Source organism: Oncorhynchus kisutch, linkage group LG6 (genome assembly GCF_002021735.2).
Source record: "Oncorhynchus kisutch isolate 150728-3 linkage group LG6, Okis_V2, whole genome shotgun sequence".
Taxonomy (NCBI): Eukaryota; Metazoa; Chordata; class Actinopteri; order Salmoniformes; family Salmonidae; genus Oncorhynchus; species Oncorhynchus kisutch.
The window spans coordinates 59,592,585-59,619,142 of NC_034179.2; the positions used below are offsets into that span (position 1 = coordinate 59,592,585).

General features: G+C 43.3%; 1 protein-coding gene across 2 annotated transcripts; it reads left to right on the forward strand.

Annotated features, from left to right (window-relative positions):
- The first annotated feature begins 3,073 nt into the window (after nt 1–3,073).
- On the forward strand, nt 3,074–25,961 carry hirip3 (HIRA interacting protein 3). 2 transcript variants are annotated; one of them, XM_020486061.2, is made up of 8 exons: nt 3,074–4,032; nt 4,966–5,086; nt 8,968–9,121; nt 9,673–10,281; nt 10,436–10,617; nt 11,816–11,960; nt 12,698–12,796; nt 24,686–25,961. In XM_020486061.2, the coding sequence occupies exons 1-8, from the start codon at nt 3,962–3,964 to the stop codon at nt 24,871–24,873; spliced, it is 1,569 nt and encodes a 522-aa protein (XP_020341650.1). In that variant the 5' UTR covers nt 3,074–3,961; the 3' UTR covers nt 24,874–25,961. The 2 variants fall into 2 exon arrangements, with proteins under 2 accessions (XP_020341650.1, XP_020341649.1); XM_020486060.2 differs by having other exon boundaries at nt 3,763–4,032; nt 9,664–10,281.
- Nucleotides 25,962–26,558: the final 597 nt, after the last annotated feature.

The window sequence follows — 26,558 nt, forward strand, 5'->3', positions numbered from 1 at the left end:
TGTGTGTAATCAAGTCTCCGTATAAATGCACCTGCACTGTGATAGTCTCAGAGGTCCGTTAAAAGCGCAGATAGCATCATGAAGAACAAGGAACACACCAGGCAGGTCCGAGATACGGTTGTGAAGAAGTTTAAAGCCGGATTTGGATACAAAAAGATTTCCCAAGCTTTAAACATCCCAAGGAGCACTGTGCAAGCGATAATATTGAAATGGAAGGAGTATCAGACCACTGCAAATCTACCAAGACCTGGCCGTCCCTCTAAACTTTCAGCTCATACAAGGAGAAGACTGATCAGAGATGCAGCCAAGAGGCCCATGATCACTCTGGATGAACTGCAGAGATCTACAGCTGAGGTGGGAGACTCTGTCCATAGGACAACAATCAGTCGTATATTGCACAAATCTGGCCTTTATGGAAGAGTGGCAAGAAGAAAGCCATTTCTTAAAGATATCCATAAAAAGTGTTGTTTAAAGTTTGCCACAAGCCACCTGGGAGACACACCAAACATGTGGAAGAAGGTGCTCTGGTCAGATGAAACCAAAATTGAACTTTTTGGCAACAATGCAAAACGTTATGTTTGGCGTAAAAGCAACACAGCTCATCACAATGAACACACCATGCCCACTGTCAAACATGGTGGTGGCAGCATCATGGTTTGGGCCTGCTTTTCTTCAGCAGGGACAGGGAAGATGGTTAAAATTGATGGGAAGATGGATGGAGCCAAATACAGGACCATTCTCGAAGAAAACCTGATGGAGTCTGCAAAAGACCTGAGACTGGGACGGAGATTTGTCTTCCAACAAGACAATGATCCAAAACATAAAGCAAAATCTACAATGGAATGGTTGAAAAATAAACATATCCAGGTGTTAGAATGGCCAAGTCAAAGTCCAGACCTGAATCCAATCGAGAATCTGTGGAAAGAACTGAAAACTGCTGTTCACAAATGCTCTCCATCCAACCTCACTGAGCTCGAGCTGTTTTGCAAGGAGGAATGGGAAAAAATGTCAGTCTCTCGATGTGCAAAACTGATAGAGACATACCCCAAGCGACTTACAGCTGTAATCGCAGCAAAAGGTGGCGGTACAAAGTATTAACTTAAGGGGGCTGAATAATTTTGCACGCCCAATTTTTCAGTTTTTGATTTGTTAAAAAAGTTTGAAATATCCAATAAATGTCGTTCCACTTCATGATTGTGTCCCAATTGTTGTTGATTCTTCACAAAAAAATACAGTTTATATCTTTATGTTTGAAGCCTGAAATGTGGCAAAAGGTCGCAAAGTTCAAGGGGGCCGAATACTTTCGCAAGGCACTGTATCGTCTGGCCAAGACCAGTAGCAAAGCACCGACCTCCAAGTTGAAAAAAGGATTCAAACTTTGTCTCCAGTTACCTTTTCAACTATGAAGGTACATTTTGCCAATTTGCCTATCAGACCAGACAAGGACGTTTATTCAAAGCTGTAACATAGTTTAAGAAATGCATTTTACAGTAGCTAGCTAACATTTCTCATTTTTATTCCAAACTGTTTTCGAACAGGGACAAAGTGACGAGAGGTCAGCATAGGGGCTTGCTGCTACAGGTCCATGAGGAAAAATGAGAAACCACAGTTTGAGTGTAGGGTGAAAAGTCAGCTGTTTGTGAGGCTACATGCCGATTACACAGTCAGAGATGAAGCCTAGTCTACTAAGAAGCCTAGTCATACTAAGAAGTAACGGTCAATGGAGATCTGCATTAAGAGGCATTGCTTAGTCTAGGACTAGGCTTAGCCCATGTCGATGAAACTGTTATTGGTGGAGTAATTGTTCAGTTGTCTTCCTTGCTGTTTATGTAAGCTCTTATGTTGGACGCATTAGATTCAATTTAAACAAGGGCATATACCCTTAATAGAAACGTTTAAACCTGTATTGCTGTAATGAATTTAGTGGCTGTTGCATGTTTCGCCAGTCACTTCTGTCTGCTGGTCGTGACACATGAGTGATTTTTATAGTCAAATAATATTTTTTTTTACATAGGTTGTACTTAAGCCCTAAGAACCTGTAACAATGACACATCACTGTTCATATGTTGCTGGCACTGCATTATGCAACCACACAGTTGCATTACTATTCCAGTCTGCAAACAATTCCCAGATGGGAACACCAGTCGTCCCACCTGTGCACAGCTGCACAGAGGCCTAGCAGCAGTGGCATAAGCCAAGAACTATGGCATGTTTTAATAGCTATACCACATAACATCATGTGGTTATAATAACGTCATAATGCTAATAAATTATTTAATGAAAACATAAATTGTCTCATGATTAGATTTAGAATAGTGCCCCTGTACTGTCTTTTTACAGGGTCTGCAACCTGGGCCCATAGGAAAAATGACCATCACCAAGCCCACCAAAAAGCGCATGGCAGAAGGAGGGATTAGGTGAGTATTACCTAGTAGCTGGTCATATTCTATTACACTTTGACTATATCAAATTATTTAATTTCAGGTGGTTTCAAGTACATTGTTTAGATTTGCTAACCACAGCGGCTGCTGTACACTCCAGCACCCTTCTTGGAACACTCCCTGACCTCTCAGTTTTCCAGATAGAAGAGGCATACAAGAGCTTTGACCCTCTATCCAAGCCATTGATCTGCAGCATGGGGATATCTGCTGAAAAGCAGATATCCCACTTTGGAAAAGTACAGGTGGGGAGCCTCCTGTCTTACCAGCAGCCTACAATCACAACGTGACACAGTTCACCATAAGGAGACACCCGCATTCCCGTCACTGCCCCTAGATGGCAACTTTCAAGGCTGCACATTTGTGCTCAGTGAAGACCAGCTTCACATAGTCTCTTCAGGTGAGAGAATACAGAGATCCAGTGGTGTTCACTAATTAGAAGGGTGACTGGTACTATTGTGTACATGCAAAAGTTCTTAGGCAGGAAAAACTAAATAAACAAGGGAGAAGCTCCTTTATCTTTCAATTAATTAAAAACAAAACCAATCTCTGAAATTAATTAATTAAAAATAATTCGTTAATAATGTTTGTCCTCTTGTCCGTGTAAAAAAACTTTAACATTTTGTTCAGAGTATTTTTATAAATTTTTTATTTTACCTTTATTTAACCAGGTAGGCAAGTTGAGAACAAGTTCTCATTTACAATTGCGACCTGGCCAAGATAAAGCAAAGCAATTCGACAGATACAACGACAGAGTTACACATGGAGTAAAACCAACATACAGTCAATAATACAGTATAAGTATAAGCAGAGGTGTTAATTAACAAAAAAAGTTAAGATGCATTGCAGTAATAGCTCATTGCTCCTTGGCCCATGCCTTCACAAGAGGCCCAAAACTTGGAGTTTTGTGAAAAGGCAAGCCACAGCCCAGATGCAGTTGATGCTTCCCATCGGTTACATGAGGATCTTTTGGACATCGTAGTTATTCCACATCGAAGGTACTGCTCCCTTCAGACGTCGAAGCCCACCATAAGGTTCAATGAAATCTTAATTTCCTAAATTTCAATAAAGATGCCGGAACAAATAACGTTAACGTCATTAGCACTAACGTTAGCTAGGTACTGGTAGCTAACATTGCTAGCTAAAGAGACAATCGAATTACAAAAAACACTAACTGAACGGATAAACAGAATTTAAAACACGAATGATTTTTTAAAAAAGCTATAGAAATGATTATATTAATATACTGCGGTAATGATAAAACGAGCGATTTCGGGGCGAGTATGGCTACAATCAGGCTGACAGGAAGCTATGTATAGGGTAGGAAGTTGGACGGAAGTGGGCGTTGCTACGTTGTGCAAAAGTTCTGTTGTCTTGAAATCCAAAAGTTCTGTTGTCTTGAAATCCACATGATGACACAAACAGCAAGTAACACGTAGCTAGTTGCGTCATTACGCTTACGCAATGTTGTGCCAAATCTGGAGGGAAAATAATCAAGCAGCAACGTTTTATCTGGCTAATAAATGAAGTCAGCGGAGGAAACACAGATTCGGAGGTTCGTTTCTGGACAACTCCGTGATTGTCCTGACCTAAGGTAAACTCCCTTTTGCAGTTTCTTTAGACGAAGTCAAATCATGCATGGAAATTCTTGCTAGCTTGTGGCAAAGGTTTAACATACCATCACCGCTCTTGCGTGGTTGGCTTGCATGTTCCCCTGTTTGCCGTGTCTGCTCTCTAACGCCCAGGGCCCGGTTTCCCAAAAGCTAAGGTCATCATTTGAACCATAGTTAAATCTCGAGCTGTTTCCCTAAACCATCTAAAGTTGCACTTAAACGCTCATTAATTACCGATTGCCTCAGACCACTCGAATGCCTCGTTCACAATACCCATAAGCGCTGTTCGTTATTTTTGAACGACTCTTTTTACTGACTGGAAAGTTGTTCTTTTTTTCTGAATGACTCGTTCATAAAAGGCGAGTCTGTATAGATGTCTGTATTGAGGCCCCCGAAGGGCGCAGTGGTCTAAGCACCTCACCTCAGTGCCAGAGGCGGCACTACAGTCCCTGGTTCGAATCCAAACTGTATCACATCCGGCCGTGATTGGGAGTCCCATAGGGCTGCGCACAATTGGCCCAGCGTTGTCTTGGTTTGGCGGGGGTAGGCCCTCATTGTAAATAAGAATGTGTTCTTAACTGACTTGCCTAGTTAAATTTAATAATTCACTCTGCAGAAGTCAGAGCATTTATACTTTGTGGAGCAGAGCTCTTGTGAAGAAAGTTGTCCTTCTGTGGATTTTATATGGTGGTTGGCAACCAACTTTAAGGTGCCTTATTTTTTGTTTAACTAGGTACAATGACGGTCTAAACCCTACCCAATAATCTTGTCTCTCTAAGGAAATGAAATACTACATCCCCTGAAGATTTCCCCAGCACTACGTCATATTCGTCATAATGTCAGTTTCCATTCTCTGTTTCATTGAAAATGTATCTATTTCATCCTCTTTTTTTCCTCCTTACTCTGTCTCCTAGCACATTGACTCTTGGCATCTTAAGAGGGCGGTATTTGACATGCGTTGGCCGGGACTCACTAAACCAGGAGGACAGACAGTTGATGAAGAGAGTGGTAGAGGAGGAACTGCTGAGGATGCAGGTAAAGATGTTTGTGAGTAGATATGATTTTGTCAATCAATATATCTCCCTCAGACCTGGATCAAATAGGTAAGTACTTGAATTAAACTCAATGTAATTTGCCCAGTACCATGGAACAGTCTCAAAAGTACAAACCTTAAGCCTAAATCAAGCAGATTGCAGGTACTTTCACATATAGCCTATGTCTGTATGTATTTGTAAGTCAAGTTTATGACATGTATTTGCCCAGAGCTGCTGTCCTGTCTTTCACAGTTTGATGCCCCATAACTTTTGATAAAATATTTTCTTTCTCCATTGAGTACACACAGATCTGAAGTGATTGGGTGAAAAGATGACCGCTACAGGTCTTGGGTGGTCAGAAGTGTGGAAGGAATAATTTTGAAGTACATTTCGTTCTTAAATACACTGAACAAAAATATAAACGCAACATGTAAAGTGTTGGTCCCATGTTTCATGAGCTGATTTTCCAGATGCACAAAAAGCGTATTTCTCAAATTTTGTGCACACATTTGTTTACATTCCTGTTCGTGAGCATTCCTCCTTTGATAAGATAATCCTTCCGCCTGACAGGTGTGGCATATCAAGAAGCTCATTAAACAGCATGATCATTACACAGGTGCACCTTGTGCTGGGGGAAATTAAAGGGCACTCTAAAATGTGTGGTTTTGTCACACAACACAATGCCACCAATGTCTGTTTTGAGGGAGCACGCAATTTTCATGCTGACTGTTCACCAGAGCTGTTGCCAGAGAATTTAATATTAATTTCTCTGCCATAAGCTGCCTCCAAAGTGGTTTTGGAGAATTTGGCAGTACGTCCAACCGGCCTCACAGCCGCAGACCATGCAGTTTGATGACGTAACTGACTTCAGTGGGCAAATGCTCACCATCGATGGCCATTGGCACTCTGGCGAGTGTGCTCTTCACGGATGAATACCGGTTTCAACTGTACCGGGCAGATGGCAGACAGCGTTTTTATAGTGTTTGGGCGACGGTTTGCTGATGTCAATGTTGTGAGCCGAGTGTGCCACGGTGGTGTTATGGTATGGGCAGACAAATTTTGGACAACAAACAGAATTGCATTTTATCAATGGCAATTTTAATGCATTGTCGTGCCATTCATCCGCCTCCATCACTTCATGTTTCAGCACGATAATACGCAACCCCATGACGCAAGGATCTGTACACAATTTCTGGATGCTGAAAATGTCCCAGTTCTTCCATGGCCTGCATACTTACCAGACATGTCACCCATTGAGCATGTTTGGGATGCTCTGGATCGCCGTGTACAACAGCTTTCCCGCCAATATCCAGCAACTTCACACAGCCAATGAAGATGAGTGGGACGACATTCCACAGGCCACAATCGACAGCCTGATCAACTCTATGCAAATATGTCGCACTGCATGAGGCAAATGGTGATCACATCAGATGGTTTTCTGATCCATGCACCTGACTATTTGTATTTTTTACATTTGTATTTAAAAAAAAAAAATTGTAGGGTATCTGTGATCAACAGATGCATATCTGTATTCCCAGCCATGTGAAATCCATAGATTAGGGCCTAATGAATTTACAATGCATTCGGAAAGTATTCCCTTTGACTTGTTCCACAACTTGTTACGTTACAGGCGTATTCTAAAATGGATTGCACCCCCCCCCCTCAATCTACACACAGTACCCCATATTGACAAAGCAAAAACAGGTTTTTAGAAATATTTGCACATTTTATCAAATAAAAAAAACTCACATTTACTTTAGCATTCAAACCCTTTACTCAGTACTTTGAATCGCCTTTAGCAGCAATTACAGCGTCAAGTATTCTTGGGTATGACAGTACAAGCTTGACACACTTGTATATGTGGAGTTTCTTCCCTTCTCTGCAGATCCTCTCAAGCCCTGTCAGGTTGGATGGGGAGCATCGCTGCACAGCTATTTTCAGGTCTCTCCTGATATGTTCAAGTCCGGGCTCTGGCTGGGCCAGTCATGGCCATTCAGAGACTTGTCTTGGCTGTGTGAAGGTGAACCTTCGCCCCAGTCTTGTCCTGAGCGTTTCATAAAGGATCTCTCTGTACTTTGCGCCGTTCATCTTTCCCTCGATCCTGACTAGTCTCACTGCCACTGATAAAAAATCCCCACAGCATGATACTGCCACCACCATGGTTCACCATAGGGATGGTGCCAGGTTTCCTCCAGATGTGACACTTGGCATTCAGGCCTAAGAGTTCCATCTTGGTTTCATCAGACCAGAGAACCTTGTTTCTCATGGTCTGAGAGTCTTTGGGTGCCTTTTAGCAAACTCCAAGCGGGCTGTCATGGGCCTTTTACTGCGGCCACTCTACCATAAAGGCCTGACTGGTGGAGTTTTTCAGAGATGGTTGTCCTTCTGGAAGGTACTCTCATCTCCACAGAGGAACTCTGGAGCTCTGTCAGAGTGACCATCGGGTTCTTGGTCACTTCCCTGACCAAGGCCCTTCTCCCCAGATTGCTCAGTTTGGCTGGGTGGCCAGCTCTAGGAAGAGTCTTGCCGGTTCCAAACTTCTTCAATTTAAGAATGATGGAGGCCACTGTGTTCTTGGAGACTTTAAATGCAGCAGACATTTTTTTTTGTACCCTTCCCCAAATCTGTGCCTCAACACAGTGCTGTCTCGGAGCTCTACGGACAATTCCTTCAACCTCAAGGCTTGGTTTGTGCACTGTCAACTATGGGACCTTTCCAAATCATGTCCAATGAATTTACCACAGGTGGACTCAATCAAGGATGATCAATGAAAAAAGGATGCATCTGAGCTCAATTTCTAGTCTCATAGCAAAGGGTCTGAATACTTTCTGTTTTTATTTATTTTTAAAATTGTGCAAAAATGTCTTAACCTGTTTTTGCCTTTTCATTATGGGGTATTGTGTGTAGATTGAGGGAAAAAAATTTTGTGTGAATTTTTACCGCGTTTTCTCCCCAATTTCGTATCCAATTGTTTAGTAGCTATTATCTTGTCTCATCGCTACAACTCCCGTACGGGCTCGGGAGAGACGAAGGTTGAAAGTCATGCGTCCTCCGATACACAACCCAACCAAGCCGCACTGCTTCTTAACACAGCGCGCATCCAACCCGGAAGCCAGCCGCACCAATGTGACGGAGGAAACACCGTGCACCTGGCAATCTTGGTTAGCGCACACTGCGCCCGGCCCGCCACAGGAGTCGCTGGTGCGCGATGAGACAAGGATATCCCTACCGGCCAACCCCTCCCTAACCCAGGCGACGCTAGGCCAATTGTGCGTCGCCCCACGGACCTCCCGGTCACGGCCTGGGCGCGAACCCAGAGTTTCTGGTGGCACAGCTGGCGCTGCATTACAGCGCCCTTGGCCTCCCGGGTGACGCAGTGGTTGAGGGAATTTTTTTTAATCCATTTTTGAATAAGGCTGTAACGTAACAATGTGAAAAGTCAAGCGGTCTGACTTTCCGAATTCTCTGCATTTCAATTGACTGATTTCCTTGTGAATTGTAACTCAGTTAAATCTTTAATTGTTGCATTTTTATATTTTTGTTTAGTTTATTTCGGATGAGAAGTCACTACAGTTTTCCAGTCCCAATTACATTCATGTTATTGCTCCTGGTAGGTGCATGCTGTCACGACAGTCCCGAGCTGTTGCATTTATCTCAATTCAAGCTGGTTTCGATTATAATCTGACCTGGGATTTCATGTTTCCATTAGAACTCTTCCCTTCCACCCCGATGTCCTGGCACCCAGCACATTTTAACTGAGTTACTTAAAAACAGACGGAAAAAGAGGATTAAGAAGAGATCTAGGCTAATACCATGACATTCCTCAGCTGTACTAATTATTATTAATGGTTAATGGTTAATGGACCTCTGCCTCTCTCTCAGGACAGTGACAGCAGTGACAATGAAGCCATTATCCACGTTACCCCGACGCCTCTCCACAACAAACGAAAGAGGGGTGAGGAGGAGGAGAAAGGAGGCAGGACCAAAGCAGATGGATCCAAGGCAAAGAGATCTCGGCTTCAGTCGGCCCAATCAGGTCATTTCCAATAGTAGTGGCCCTTGGATGAAATTCTCCTCACTTAAAACGGCACAGAACTGTTAACAAAAATGTCTCCGTACTATTTATTTTTATTAAGCTTTTTTTTATTATAAATGTCTGAAAAAAACACAAAATAGCACAATTGGTTAGGAGCAAAACGGAAGCCATCATCCACACCGGCGCCATTCTTCTTCATAATCCAATAACTTGAGTTAGTGTGTTGCAACTTGTCCACAGCTCAACTTATATTATGTGCAGTCCCATCTATTCAAGTTTTTAATTATAGCGGTTCAATGAAAATGCTACCCTTTGTCATAGTGAAAGCCCACAGTGTGTGCTGCGGTTCATATTGCTGGTCAAATATTAACTTGAGACACATTTATTCAGATTTGTGTAAACCATGGCTATTATGAAGTTGAGACTCATCCCATGATTTGTTTTAAAGAATTAAGACTTACCATATCTGTGATAGCCATGGAATTTTAAGCAATATTTTCTCAATCTAATTTGGACATTTTATTTCCTTTAACTATTTTAAGATTCCCCAGATTCTGGACTCGAGAGAGTGGGAAATGGAGAAAGGCAGATGGCGGAAGAAGAGGAGGGGAAGGACATGGGAAGTGTTGAGCAAGTTTCCCAAATCGGCACCAAGAAAAACAAAGGAGGACACAAAGGAGTACACAATGGTGGGAAGACTGAAACTAGCTCAGAAAGTGATGTTGAGATCAAAACGGTGAATCGGAGGAAGAGCGAACATGACTCTGAAGTCGAGGAAGAAGATTTTGAGGAGAACAAAAAGTGGAAACGAGATGAAACCCACAAACAGGAAAAGGACAAAGTCAATTCAGAAAGTGACTCTGAAGAGGATAAAAATAGAGCGGGAGGAAAAGAAAATGTGGATGTGAAAGTGAAAGTGCAGAGCAAGTGTTTGAAAAGGAGGGAGAGTGGAAATGAGGTAAAGGGAAAACCATTGCAGAGAAGAGAAAGAGTGCAGGTTGTTGGGAGTGACTCGGAGCACATTGGAGAGGCTGAAGTAATGGCGCAGAAAGGGGTAAAAATACAAAGAAATGACAACGACACCAGGTCAGAGAGTGAGGGAGAAAAGAATGACGGTGCATCTTCAGAGGAAGCCAGCGGGGGAGAGGATGAGTTATCAAGTGGGTGTGTTCATGAGCATGCATAATGTGTCCTAGTAAAGGCCCAAACATAGTGAAAAATCCAGGGATAGGATACCATTATGTAGCCCCAATGATAAGCGTTCAAGTAATGTACTATTTCCCCCTCCCTAAAGTAATTTTTCTTCTTTCTCAGATGAAACCGAAGAAGTGATGACTAAGACGAAGGATGAGCCAGCCCAAGACTCTGACTCTGGCTCATCCCTCCCATCATTGGAGGACGAACAGGAAAGTGAGGTCAGGCCAGAAAAGGTGAAAAAGAGGAAGTCTGTGGCGAAGCGGCCAATAAAGGGTGAGAGCGGCTCCAAAGGTGGAAAGGTGAGGCCAGTTCTGAAGGTATTGGATCAATATAATATGCAGTATGATGAAATTACAAGCCAAAGGCAAGGTGGAGCTACTGCTATATTGCCCATGCGTCCCCAAATCCCTTCTGATCTATACAAAGTGTTGCCTGGAAACCCAATGTTGAATTGCATAGAATTCTTGGTTTTGGCAGAAGTTAGCTTTTTGAATCGGGACAGTTTCCCATCCTGACCTCTACAAGCCAGAATGTTTAATAAATAGAATTTTAACATTGATGTAATTATACTTTCCTGTGGATATATTGTCTCGCATTCCCTACCACCAAAAGGACCAACTGAATGAACAACCGGTAAAGTATGTTAAAATATAATTTTATTCAACATTCTGGTTTGTAGGGGTTGTAAGAGGAAACTTGCTTGACTCAAACGCTAATTTCTGCCTGACAAAGAATTCTATACAATTTTATGTCTGGTTTCAAGGCAATATAAAGTGTAGAGGCAAGTGGCTCTTTCTGGAGTCAGCCTTACATGGAACCCAAACTGGCTGCGCGTGTGTGCCATCGTGCATAAATGTATTTTGTCCCCATACACCAAACGCGGTCATGACACGCAGGTTAAAATATCTGAACCAATTACTTTAATTTGGGGACAGGTCGAAAAGCATTAAACATGTATGGCAATTTAGCTTGCACTTGCTAGCTAATTTGTCCTATTTAGCCAGCTTGCTGTTGTTAGCTAATTTGTCCTGGGATATAAACATTGAGTTATTTTTCCTGAAATGCACAAGGTCCTCTACTCTGACAGTTAATCCACACAAACGGTCAACCGAATCGTTTCTTGTCATCTCTCCTCCTAGGCTGTTTCATCTTTGAACTTATATGGTGATTGGCATCTACACTTTCATAGTATTACCACGACAACTGGCAAAACAGTGTGTCTTTCAATCACCCATGTGGGTATAACCAATGAGGAGATACCTGGGTACCTGCTTCTATAAACCAGTGAGGAGATTGGAGAGCGATCTGCGTCAGAAATAGAAATTACATCTATTTTAGCCCTTGGCAACGCAGACGCTCGTTGGCGCGCCCGAGCACTGTGGGCGCAAAAATTTTGTAACATATTTTCCTACATTTATTTTGCAACGCGAGTGGTGTAGTCAGGGTATTAGCCTAGGCTAATCCTGGAAAAATGTGCTCCATCCATGTAACATGAAGGACAACATGGCGGTAGCCAGGCTGAAGCGTTACATCGCCCTCTGTGGTGTGAGACGGAACTACAAGAAGCTCCTGGATGGCTGCTGCTCCATCAAGTCAAAGGTGGCTGTGCTGAAGAGGGAGCTTGAAGAACTGGGTGTCGAAGGTAATTGGGGGGGCTGGGGCAATGAATTTAAATTCTCTCATTTGGTCAGTATGCCCTCGCTCACTCCGCCAAATTGAAAATATTTCAATTGACTGAATTGTACACAATAGCTCCATGTAGCCTTTCAATTGGTTAAAGGGCGAATCCACTATATTGTTTACAACTATGTGATACTTTTAAAGTCCTGTTTATATCTAGCGCTAATATGTGTCCTTTGTCCTGATCTTGTCAACATTCTGATTGTGCACACATTTTGACAGACATTTTTATACCATGTGTATGTCTGTCCACTGTGCCGCATTGTTACCAGATTTGCAGGACCCTGCCTGTATGCATAATTGTTTTAATAATATTAAATGTATTTTAAAGACTCTTATTGATGTTTTAAGTCAATGGTGCCACCTGTCAATGATTTGAGGGTGAGATGACGATGATTTAAATGGCTTCACTGTCCAGATGCGTCTACACTTGTAAGTATATCCAGACACGATGCGTGTCTGACTACCTCTGAATGTGATCAGATCTTCCTAATCACCATCGGATCACAATGCGTCTTTTTAATCTACACCTATATAAAAAAAAATGGGGGACAATCAGAATGTGGATAAGATTAGTACGAAGGACACATTAGCACCAGGTATAAACGGGGCTGATATCCGTGAGGTGGAGTGAGCCATGGTGGCATTGCTGGACAGTGAACTTGCTTTGGACTAATGGCTTCTGTCTCTCCCCCTCAGGCCAGCCTTCTATAGAGCGGTGTAAGAAAGCCAGACTTAAGAGAGAGGAGGCTCAGGAGTTGGCAGACCTAGATGTCTGCAACATCATAACTACACAAGGTGACATTTTCGCCCCCACTCCTTAATCAACTGCTTGCTTCTAGATCTTAGCTGATTGCATACCCTGACCATGCACTCTGATTGGCTAGGTGGATATTTTCTGTTCTATTGCTTTAATAGTCTTATCCAATCTTCATCTTTGTTTCAACTTTAGGTACAGGGAATACTTGTTGAAGCACAAACTGTAGATCTGAAATCAAAATGTAGATCAAATGAACAATAAAGTTACTGGTTGTAAAAAATTAAACCTAAAGTAGCAATAAACAGGGTGTCTGAGGGTCCTTAGTGTTAAATTAATTTCAGATTTTTAAAGGCTTTAAGTCTTAATGTCATCAATTTAGTTTTCAAAGGTCTTAAAACATGCGATGGAGATGACTACATTGTTTGTTATATTGTGCTGCTGCTTAATTGTTGCCACCATGCCCCATTTTATTTGTTTACATCAAATAATACTCAAGGTGCACTTTCAAGATGGGGAGCCCTCCACATGTGCACTTCTGTGTGTGCGAGTCTGGCCATTGCCAGAGGGGGGAAAGAGAAGAGCTCAAGGTAGCCTATACAATTTGATAGACCACAACATTAGCTAGAGTTGTCCTCTTACCAAATACATTTTGCTTACGTTGGTGATAAGGCTACACAATGTTCCTGCAGATTTTTTGGGTGTTCTTAAATCATTATTTTTTCAACAGTAAGGTGCATTAACCTGCTTCCTGTAATGAAAGCATCTGCCCCTATTTCGCTTCTCTCGCACTCCGTCGCCCCCTTTGCACACAGAGTAAAAGGAGAGTTGCAACTCTAGTTAATGTTGTAAATACTACCACCATAACTGTTAACGTACCAGCATTTACACCCGGTGCACATGACCGTAAGAGAGACTGACTAATGGGCCCCAATTGGCCTATTTAGTGTCACCATGTAAGTCTGTGAGTGTTCAGACTTATTCTTTGACAGGTGTTGGTCGCATTTTGCGAAAGGAGAACAATTACGTGATTTGATATATTGAACTAAGTCATGCGCATAAGCTATACATGAATATAGTGACACGATAGGAAAGATGGTTCAGAAACTTAAGAACCAAGCTCGAGTTATCAGTGTGGCCCTGTCACCGGGACATGTTGAAATAATGTATCGTCACATGTAGAATAGAAACCTTCAGGCTTCTGTCATAACTGTCCATTTATTGGAAAGAAATTTACAGGGAGCAGTTTGGAAAAAACGAATCCTGTCCGATTTGTCCTCTGGAATAACTAATCCTGTGCAAATAAGTCTTTGGTCACGTGTATGCGATGCATACATGTGTGACGTAAAGAGAACAGGTTGAGGGAATAATGAATGTTTTTCCTAAACAAATTAGGGATTTTGTTCACATAACTTTTGAGTCAAATGGCTTTATGTTGCAGCTTCAGCAACACGGACAGAGCGATAAACACTTTGTTCTGTTGTGGTGAGGAGAGAGGAAACAGGTGCTAGTGCTAAAATATACATATTCTTTTAACAAAGTCAGCCCGGCACAATCAGCCCGGCACAATCAAATCGATTGCTGGTTGGACTCACTCGTCATTTGTATGACTTAATTATTTAATCAAACCATGTGCTGAATGCATCAGACAAGCTCAGTGAATATAGTTGATTAGAACACATAGGATGTGTCAGTATATGAGGAAAAAAAACATGGAAAAATGTCGACCGATTGGTTGAAATATTGTTTGGGGTGGGGGAAAGCCCTAATTTGAGAAGATGTGCCAGCGGAGCAGAGCGCAACATTTGCGGTGTATACATCAAGTAGGCATACCAATGGAAAGTTTTTGTAGGACATTACATTTACTGTTCGATCAATTGCATGGCTATCTAGCAACAATATCATATTTAAAGTAAATACACCTGTATTCCGTCTGGACACTAACATAAAGGTTTGATTGGTGGAGTGCTGCAGAGAGAGCTCTCCCATCTCCACAGAGGAACTCTGCAGCTCTGTCAGAGTGACCATTGGGTTCTTGGTCAACTCCCTGACCAAAGCCCTTCTCCCCCGACTGCTCAATTTGGCCAGGCGGCCAGCTCTAGGAAGAATCTTGGCGGTTCCAAACTTCTTCCATTTAAGAATGGAGGACACTGTTCTTGGGGACCTTCAATGCTGCATACATTTTTTTTAGTACCCTTCCCCAGATCTGTGCCTCGACACAATCCTGTCTCGGAGCTCTACGGACAATTCCTTCGACCTCATGGCTTTGTTTTTCCTCTGACATGCACTGTCAAGTATGGGACCTTTTATATAGACAGGTGTGCCTTTCCAAATCATGTCCAATTATTTGAATTTACCACAGGTGGACTCCATGTTGTAAAATCATCTCAAGGATGATCGATGGAAACGGGATGCACCTGAGCTCAATTTTGAGTCTAATAGCAAAGGGTCTGCATATTTATGTAAATAAGGTATTTCTGTATTTTGTTTGCCCCCAAATTTCAGAAACTGTTCATTTTATTATTATGGGGTATTGTGTGTAGATTTAAAAATAAAAAAATGATTTTAGAATAAGGCTGTAATGTAACTGGTAAAAAGCCAAGGGCTTTGAATACTTTCCAAATGTACTGTACTTAGTTACATATGAGAAAATCAGTCAATTGAAGTAAATAAATGAGGCCCTAATCTATGGATTTCACATGACAGGGAATGCAGATATGCATCTGTTGGTCAAACACCTTATACAAAATTGGGCCTCAACGGGCTTCAGAATCTGGTCACGGTATTTTTGTGCATTCAAATTGCCATTGATAAAATGCAATAATGTTTGTTGTCTGTAGCTTATCCGTCACCATGGGAACTCTGTTCACAACATTGACATCCACAAACTTCTCGCTCACATGATGCTATACACATGGTCTGCGGTTTTGTGTCCGGTTGGTCATACTGCCGAATTCTCTAAAATGACAGAGGCGGATTGTGGTAGAAAAATTAACATTCAATTTTCTGACAACTTTGGTGGACATCTCTGCTGTCAGCATGTCAATTGCGTTTCCCTAAACTTGAGACATCTGTGGCATTGTGTCTGCATATTTTGGTGGCCTTAGTGTCCCCAGCACGAGGTGCACTTGTGTAATTATCATGTCAATTTTGTCACGTGCGCTAAATACAGCAGGTGTAGACCTTACTGTGAAATGCTTACTTACAAGTCCTTAACCAACAATGCAGTTCATGAAATAGAGTTCAGAAAATATTTACTAAATTAACTGAAATAAAAAGTAACACCGTAACAAGGCTATATACATGGGTACAGGTTAGTTGAGGCAATTTGTACATGTAGATAGGTGTAAAGTGACTATGCATAGATAATAAACGGCGAGTAGCAGCAGTGTAAAAACAAAGGGGTGGGGGGGTGTCGTCAATGTAAATAGTCTGGTTGGCCATTTGATTAATTGTTCAGCAGTCTCATGGCTTAGGGGTAGGAGCCATTAAGGAGCTTTTTGGAACTGGACTTGGCGCCCCGGGACCGCTTGCTGTGTGGAAGCAGAGAGAACGGTGTATGACTGGGTGGCTGAAGTCTTCAACAATTTTTTTGGGCCTCTCTCGGACTCAGCCTAGTATATAGGTACTGGATGGCAGGAAGCTTGTCCCCAGTGATGTACTGGGCCATATGCACTACCCTCTTTATTGCCTTGCAGTCAGATGCTGAGCAGTTGCCATACCAGGCGGTGATGCAACCGGTCAGGGCTCCCGAGTGGCAATGCATCTCAGTGCAGGTGGTGTCACTACAGTCCCTTGTTTGATTCCTGTATCACATACGGCTGTTATTGGGAGTCCCATAGGGTGGCGTACAATTGGCCCAGCGTCGTCTGGGTTTGGCCGGGGTAGGCTGTCATTGTAAATAAGAATTTGTTCGTAACTGACTTGCCTAGTTAAATAAAGGTTGAATTTTATTTTATTTTAAATGCTCTCAATGGTGCAGCTGTACAACTTTTTGAGCATCTGGGGACCCATGCCACATCTTCTGTTTCCTGGGGGGGAAAGGTGTTGTCATTCCCTCTTCACGACTGTCTTGGTGTGTTTGGACCATAATAGTTTGTTGATGTAGACGCCAAGGAACTTAAATCTCTCGACCCGTTCCACTACAGCCCCTCTGTGAATGGGGGTGTGTTCATCCCTCCTTTTCCTGTAGTTCACGATCAGCTTCTTTGTCTTGCTCACGTTGAGGGAGAGGTTGTTGTCCTGGCATCACACCCATCAGGGCTACCACCGTTGTGTCGTCAGTAAACGTAATGATGATGGTGTTGTAGTCATGCTTGGCCACGCAGTTGTGAGTGAACAGGGAGTACAGGAGGGGACTAAGCACACAACCCTGAGGGGCCCCCGTGTTGAGGATTGGCGTGGCAGATGATGTTGCCTAACATTAACACCTGGAGGCGTCCTTTCAGGAAGTCAAGGATCCAGTTGCAGAGGTAGTTGTTTAGTCCCAGGGTCCATAGCTTAGTGATGAGCTTTGTGGGCACTATGGTGTTGAATGCTGAGCTGTACAGCATTCTCACGTACGTGTTCCTTTTCTCCAGGTGGGAAAGGGCAGTGTGGAGTGCGAATGAGATTGCGTCATCTGTGGATCTGTTGGGAATTGGAGTGGGTCTAGGCTGTCCGGAAGGATGGTGTTGATGTGAGCCATGACCAGCCTTTCAAAACACTTCATGGCTACTGGCTGGAGTCATTTAGGCAGGTTATTCGCATTCTTGGGCACAGGGACTATGGTGGTCTGCTTAAAACATTTACCCTAGGTATTACAGACTTGGTCAGGGAGAGGTTGAAAATGTCAGTGAAGACACTTGCCAGTTGGTCCACGCATGCTTGGAGTTCACGTCCTGGTTATCCATCTGGCCCCGCGGCCTTGTTGACCTGTTTAAAGGTCTTGCTCACATTGGCTACGAAAGGCATGATCACAGGGATGTAAACCAAATTGTGCACAAACTGAGAGAAGTGTTTTCTGCGTAATGAAACATGGGACCAACACCTTTACATGTTGCGTTTTTATATTTTTGTTCAGTGTAGATGACCAGCAGGGTCAAATAATAATCACATTGGTTGTAGAGGGTGCAACATTTTTTTTATTTAACTAGCCAAGTCAGTTAAGAACAAATTCTTATTTACAATGACTGCCTACCCGGATGACACTGGGACAATTGTGCACCGCCCTGTGGGACTCCCAATCATGGCTGGGTGTGATATAGCCTGGATTCGAACCAAGGTCTGTAGTGACGCCTCTAGAGCAATGAGGTGCAGTGCCTTAGACCGTTGCGCCACTCGGGAGCCCCTACATGTCAGCACCTCAGGAGTACATGTCAGTTGGCTTTTCATAGCCGAGCATTCAGAGGTTAAGACGGCAGGTGCGGAAGGGAGAGGTCCTTTGAACAGGTCGAGGTCAGGGTGCAGTTTGTTTTATTGACAATCCTCCACTAGTCCTCACACATTGGGCAACTGAGATATATTGTTAAGCTTTTATTGTTGATCTCTGGTAATGTGCGACCAAACTCTGGGCCGGGAGATACCATGAAATCTCTACCGAGTCACCTTAGATTTTTAATACAGAGCAGGTTTTTTTTGACAACTTGTTACTATATAAATGCAGTCAAAGAGAACCTAAACAACCCTACCAAGTTCTGGAAGATTATCAAATCAGTGTAGGGTTCTAATGTAATCAATTCCATATCCAGCATTTGGAAATCAGCTTATGTCCTCCCACTGCTATTAGGGTGGAGATCCCTCAGATACTAATAACTATCGTCCTATCTCTAAACACCCTATCCTGGCCAAAGTCTATGAATCCCTAGTGAACTCAGTTAAACTTCTTAATTGAAAAGAACATACTGAGCGGGGTTCAGTCTGGCTTTCGATCGGGGCACAGTACAACAACTGCAGCTATGGCAGTGGCAAAAGACATCATTAATGCACTTGATAAAAAGCAACATTGTGCTGCGCTGTTTGGATTTATCAAAGGCCTTTGATTCAGTTGACCATGAATTGTTGCTAGCTAGACTCAGAAACATTGGTCTCAGTGAAGGGGCAGTAAGTTCCTAAACCAATTATCTTTCTGATGTGTGTGTATATACTGACAATCACAAGTCTAGCCTTCTTGATTAATTGAGGTGTGCCCCAGGGTTCCATTTTAGCTCCTGTGTTATTGATTTTTATTAATGATTTGGGAAATGGGATGCAACCAGCAAAGTTACATCTATATACAGTCATACACTGCTCAAAAAAATAAAGGGAACACTTAAACAACACAATGTAACTCCAAGTCAATCACACTTCTGTGAAATCAAACTGTCCACTTAGGAAGCAACACTGACAATAAATTGCACATGCTTTTGTGCAAATGGAATAGACAACAGGTGGAAATTATAGGCAATTAGCAAGACACCCCCCAATAAAGGAGTGGTTCTGCAGGTGGTGACCACAGACCACTTCTCAGTTCCTATGCTTCCTGGCTGATGTTTTGGTCACTTTTGAATGCTGGCGGTGCTTTCACTCTAGTGGTAGCATGAGACGGAGTTTACAACCCACACAAGTGGCTCAGGTAGTGCAGCTCATCCAGGATGACACATCAATGCGAGCTGTGGCAAGAAGGTTTGCTGTGTCTGTCAGCGTAGTGTCCAGAGCATGGAGGCGCCTCCAGGAGACAGGCCAGTACATCAGGAGACGTGGAGGAGGCCGTAGGAGGGCAACAACCCAGCAGCAGGACAGCTACCTCCGCCTTTGTGCAAGGAGGAGCAGGAGGAGTACTGCCAGAGCCCTGCAAAATGACCTCCAGCAGGCCACAAATGTGCATGTCTGCTCAAACGGTCAGAAACAGACTCCATGAGTGTGGTATGAGGGCCTGACGTCCACAGGTGGGGGTTGTGCTTACAGCCCAACACCGTGCAGGACGTTTGGCATTTGCCAGAGAACACCAAGATTGGCAAATTCGCCACTGGCGCCCTGTGCTCTTCACAGATGAAAGCAGGTTCACACTGAGCACATGTGACCGAGTCTGGAGACGCCGTGGAGAACGTTCTGCTGCCTGCAACATCCTCCAGCATGACCGGTTTGGCGGTGGGTCAGTCATGGTGTGGGGTGGCATTTCTTTGGGGGGCTGCACAGCCCTCCATGTGCTCGCCAGAGGTAGCCTGACTGCCATTAGGTACCGAGATGAGATACTCAGACCCCTTGTGAGACCATATGCTGGTGCGGTTAGCCCTGGGTTCCTCCTAATGCAAGACAATGCTAGACCTCATGTGGCTGGAGTGTGTCAGCAGTTTCTGCAAGAGGAAGGCATTGATGCTATGGACTGGCCCGCCCGTTCCCCAGACCTGAATCCAATTGAGCACATCTGGGACATCATGTCTCGCTCCATCCACAGACTGTCCAGGAGTTGGCGGATGCTTTAGTCCAGGTCTGGGAGGAGATCCCTCAGGATACCATCCGCCACCTCATCAGGAGCATGCCCAGGCGTTGTAGGGAGGTCATACAGGCACGTGGAGGCCACACATACTACTGAGCCTCATTTTGACTCGTTTTAAGGACATTACATCAAAGTTGGATCAGCCTGTAGTGTGGTTTTCCACTTTAATTTTGCGTGACTCCAAATCCAGACCTCCATGGGTTGATAAATTTGATTTCCATTGATAATTGTTGTGATTTTGTTGTCAGCACATTCAACTATGTAAAGAAAAAAGTATTTAATAAGAATATTTCATTCATTCAGATCTAGGATGTGTTATTTTAGTGTTCCCTTTTTTTTTTGAGCAGTGTATATTCATGTGCTCCTTCTCTGGTTCAGGCTGTTGACAAGCTCCAGACTGCTTTTCAATCACTGCAGGCCTCCCTTTATGGTCTTGAATGTACTTTTACCAGAGCTAGAACTCTGCCAGAGAACGTTAGCATTGTCACATCTGGTGATTTGAAAAAGTGGCATCCTACAAATACCTAGGCGTTTGGTTGGATGACAAGTTGTCCTTCAAAGTTCATGTGGATGGTCTTGTGACAGAGCTTAAATTGAAATCGAGTTTTTATGTTCGTAACAAGGCTTGCTTCCCGCTTATGGCTAGAAAGAAGCTTGTTCATGACACTTTTCTCTCTGTAATTGATTATAGTGACTTGTATATGCACGCAACCTCCGTCTTACAGAGACTGGACTCTGTTTATCATGCATCCTTGCGCTTTATTATAAATGCCAAGTCACTCATCCACCATTGTACAAATGGTAGGTTGGACCTCACTTTATATGTGCAGAAAGATACATTTGTGTTCATCTACAAAGCCCTTTTGGGTAAACTCCCTCTACCTCTGTAGTCCTGGTCACCACCAGCAGTTACCTTACCCGGTCTGCTAGGTGGTTGCTACTTAAAGTCCCCAGGACATTCACAGTATTAGGCAAGACTGCCTTCTGCTTGTGCACCAATCGCATGGAATAATCTACAATCCATGCTTCATCTAGATATGTTAATGCCACCGAATGAATTTAAAAAAATTGATGGGAGACTCTGTTAGAGAGGAGTGTAAAATGCTTTATTTTTAGGCTGTATCATGTTTTAATGATTTGTTGCTGTCTTCTTGGCCAGGTCTCCCTTGAAAAGGTGAATTTTCCTGTTTAAATTTAAGGTTTAAATAAAAAATTCAATTACACCAAATAGGACAGAATGACCCTAGACCCCTGGGCCAACAACGCAGGATATAACCCTACTTTGCCAAAGTACAGCCCCCACACCACTAGAGTGATATCAAGACCAAGTTACTACCCTGAGACAAGGCTGAGGTCAGCCCATGAAGATCTCCCCCACCACATGAGCCTGAGGAGGCTTTAAACAGGACAGGAAGATCATGTCAGTAACCAAATCCACTCAAGTCGAGTATAATGAAAAAAGCCTGACATTACAGCCCCTCCTAAAGACGGCATGGCAGAGCACTCGTAAGCCAGTGACGTGTCCCTCTTAATAGGTTCAGAGACTTTTGAACGGAGCATGCTTATCTAGATGGTGAGGAAGTTACTTTTAAAGAATGACCAGGCATCCTCAACTGACGGGATGAGGTCAATATCCTTCCAGGATACCTGGGTCAGATCGATTAGAAAGGCCTGCTCGCAGAAGTGTTTTAGGGAGCGTTTGACAGTGATGAGGGGTGGTCGTTTGACTGCGGACCCGTAGTGGATGCAGGCAATGAGGCTGTAATCGCTGAGATCCTGATTGAAGACAGCAGAGGTGTATTTGGAGGTCCAATTGGTCAGGATAACGTCTGAGGGTGCCATTGTTTACAGATTTTGTACCTGGTGGGTTCCTTGATGATTTGTGTGAGATTGAGGGCATCTAGCTTGGATTGTAGGACTGCCGGGGTGTTAAGCATATCCCAGTTTAGGTCACCTAACAGAACAAACTCTGAAGCTAGATGGGGGGCGATCAATTCACAAATGGTGTCCAGGGCACAGCTGGGAGCTGAGGGGGGTCGGTAGCAGGCGGCAACAGTGAGAGACTTATTTCTGGAGAGAGTCATTTTTAAAATTAGTAGTTCGAACTGTTTGGATATAGCCTGCAAAGTAATGTCATACTTTCCAGGTCCATCTCCGTAAGTAGACTGCAACTCCGCCCCCTTCGGCAGTTCTATCTTGACGGAAAATGTTATAGTTGGGTATGGAAATCTCAGAATTTTTGGTGGCCTTCCTGAGCCAGGATTCAGACACCGCGAGGACATCAGGGTTGGCAGAGTGTGCTAAAGCAGTGAGTAAAACAAACTTAGGGAGGATGCTTCTGATGTTGACATGCATGAAACCAAGGCTTTTTCGATCACAGAAGTCAACAAATGAGGGTGCCTGGGGACATGCAGGGCCTGGGTTTACCTCCACATCACCCGCGGAACAAAGGAGGAGTAGTATGAGGGTACGGCTAAAGGCTATCAAAACTGGTCGCCTAGAGCGTTGGGGACAAAGAATAAAAGGAGCAGATTCCTGGGCATGGTAGAATATATTCAGGGCATAATGTGCAGACAGGGGTATGGACATGCTGGTTGTAATGGGTGAGGTCACCGCATGTGTGGGAGGTGGGACAAAGGAGGTATCAGAGGTATGAAGAGTGGAACTAGGGGGTCCATTGTAAACTGATAACTAACCTGAACAACAGTATACAAGGCATATTGACATTTGAGAGAGACATACAACGAGGCATAAAGTAATCGTAGGTGTTGATTGGGAGAGCTAGCTAAAACAACAAGTGAGACAAGCTATTCAGTTAACACAACAACAGCAGGTAAAATGGCGATGACTAGGCAGAGAGGGTCGGCTTAACTACAGAGTTCGCGGCTGGGGCCGACAGATAAAAAAATTAAAAAAGAACAGAATGGAGCACCGTGATTAATAGACAGTCCAACAGGCATCAGCTATGTGGCCAAGTGATCATAGTGTCCAGAGGGCAGCAGTAGATGGTACAGGGGAGCCACCACTACGCTAGCACTCGGGCAACACGGCGTTTAAAGTTAGTAGTGTCTGCTCCGACGGCGGTCGGATGAAGGCACAGCGGATGGAGTATTCGTCGGCAGACCAGTCGTGGTGGTGCGGCGGGGCGCCGTGTCGACAGAGAAGCCAGATGGTAAAAGAGGTATTGTAGAATTTAGTTTGCTAGCCGGGAGATGCGCCTGGTTCACGGCTAACTGGTGCTAGCTTCGTGGCAGTGGCGTTAGCCACTATAGCCAATCGGTAGCAGCGGTGAACCGGTGCCAAGGTCCAGAGTTTACAGCAAGGATCCGATGGAGTATTGGGCTCTAGCCGTGTATGAGTGGGGTTCGGGTGAACAGCTGAGTAGGCCGGGAGGTGGCCCTCAGGGATAGCTTCGATACTGGATGCCACGGTGAGCTGTGAGCTAACTAGCTGCGAGCTAACTATCTGCGAGCTAACTAGCTGCGAGCTAACTAGCTGCGAGCTAACTAGCTGCGAGCTAACTAGCTGCGAGCTAACTAGCTGCGATGACTAATTAATAGCTTGTAGCTAATTAGCTGGTTAGCTTCTGGAGGTTCTAGAATGTGTGCTAAAGTTTAAAAAATTTAAAATAATAGCGATACCGTATCACATTGGGTGAGGCAGGTTCCCGGAAGGTATAATAAAATAAAAAATCGAAAGGAGATTTAAAATAAAGTTGAAATATAAATACACGAGACACGAACAAAACACGTCTTCACTGCTACGCCATCTTAGATTCTCAAGTGCTGTATATTTGACTTTAAGGCTTTGTTTTCAGTGGTATCGTTATGGTATTGAGTATCATTATAGCTGGTATTGGTATCGAAGCCAAAATTCTTAGTTTATGATCTAGCTAATGATTTAGCCAATTGGAGTAGCCTAAGCCTAATTGTATTCAAAATGGCATTCAAGATCTTAAGTCTCTTAAATTCATACTTCAGCCATCTATAGCCTAGCCACTATGCTATTACATCCGTTAGGCTACAGGAGAATGCTCATTGCTAAAATAGCACACCTGCCTGAGGCTATAGCCTTTGACGCAAGAGCCATCCCTAAACATATGGGAATATTAGCAGGTGTGTGGCACGCAGACCTCAATTTTTATTAAATTGTATTCAAAATGGCATTCAAGATCTTAAGTCTCTTAAATTCAACTTCATGGAACCTGCAGATACCCTGAATAAAATCAGATGCTATAGGCCATGCAAAAATGGGTCTCTAAACAGGATTTAAAAACCTCAGTGGTATCTGCCTCTCTTACCGGACAGGGTAAATTACCTCTGATATAATGACACTGCTGCTAACTACTAACTCAACAAATCAATGTGTCACTTTGTCTATTAATGAAGACAAAGTAGTAGGGTAAAACCAAAAATGGTCACATGGATGGACGTACTAATTGATAAATGAACTACTAATGTTCTCCCTCTCTCAGGTCGTCCAAAGCGGAGAGGGGTGTCCATATGGCAGCAACAGTCCTCCCCTCCATCCTCTGCTTACAAGCGTGTAGTCAACTCAAGCTCAGACAGTGAAGAGGACAGTCACGCAGGCAGGGGGCGCAAGAGAGCCACAGACTGGAGTAATCTGCAGGGGATCATCAGTGATGACGCAGACAGCAACTGACAGGCTTTGCTCTTCTGGTCAGGAGGATCAAGTTGCCTCCAGACTAGAAGTCTTCACAGGTCCAAAAAGTTGGACCGGTACCGAAATGGACCTTGGGCTTCCCCACCCGGACCCGATATGCATAAAACATTCTAGACCCGTTCCTGGTCAGCTCCACACCCGATCCGAATGAGAAAAGCAACAGAAAAGTATAATTTTTTTAAGCTACTTTATTCTGGAAACGAACCTGACCGGGTATTTGGGTACAGATGGGTCCGTGAAGACCTTCACTTTTGCATTTTCCTCTACACTATGGAAGCTTAGTTGCTAGTTGTTTTACTGCCCATTTTAGCTTAATGTTGTCTGTATGGTTCTCGGATACACATGATTAAGGCCTAGATTCAATCAGACCAGCAATGGCAAACACTTGCATAGCGGATGTTTTGGTGGTGTCAGAGATGGAACTGTGTTTGTGCTGTCAAATCTGTGAGCAGCTGCTGTTGCAGTCATTGTCACAAAGCCACTGGTATTAAAGTTCACAATGAGGAAGTGTCGGCTATATAGAAATAATTACACTCAAATTGAAAATCATTAACGAAATAATGAGGATTTCTATCATCCTAATCGAGGTGTAGATTACATCTCACATTCCAGTGTTCGAACTTGTAAACCAGGCTGAATGGGATTTCTGTTATGAGTGACTCCGTGCAGCCAATGGCCAAGTCCACATTAGGTGTAATGCTTGGAGCCACTTGTGGATTTGACAGCTTTAAAACAGTTCGACCTCTGACACCACTTGCTTTCTAAAGCGGATCTGATTGAATAGAGCCCTAAATCAGTTTCTTCCCTCATTAAAACACTTAGTTGTAGGCTAAACAAACCTTTGCAATATAAGCTTTTGCCTTAATTACTTCAGTGTTGCCATGTACAAAGAAAAAAGGTATATTCTTGTATATAGGTACGCAAATGACTTTTCCTTCTATTGCCGTACAGTTTGAGACGTTAAGTTAGCTGTTGAGTCAAGTGTGTGATTTATATGACTATTAGTGCTGTGTTCTGTTCCATTTAAGTCATGATTCAATAAAGCTTTAGATTTGTATAAATGGTAAGCGTGTTGTCCTTTTCATTGATCAAATAAGGTTGACACCGGTTGCATTTCAATTGGAACTTAATCAGATTTTAGGACACTAGCTGGGTCTCTGAAATTGAAAGTCTATATATATATATATATATATATATATATATATATATATATATATATATATATATATATATAAATAGTTCTTAACAGGGCGTTAAGGACACTACCCTGCCCTTAAATTGACATTCAAATCCCCTAATCAAATCAGTGACTTCGCTTCACAATCAATTTTAGATACTTTTGGATTATTATTTGGACATGATGTGCGAAAAATGCTAATATCGGTGTGACTTGAATGGGATTCTTGCCACAAATGCTAAAACATTAGCATTTGGAAACGGTGCCAGGGAAATGAAACCAAAGCATCGATTGCTGTCCAACCTCGCCCATAGCCAGGGGTGTTTACATTCCACTGATTCTGTTTGGATTTATTGTGTCCCACCACATTCCGTTTGCTTTTGTCCAAGAAACGTTTTGCAACAGACTTGGCGGAATGACAATACCCGTGTTTACAGGGTAAAGAAATCCAAATGTATTTTTATTTGGGTGGCCTAATCCTTAGATT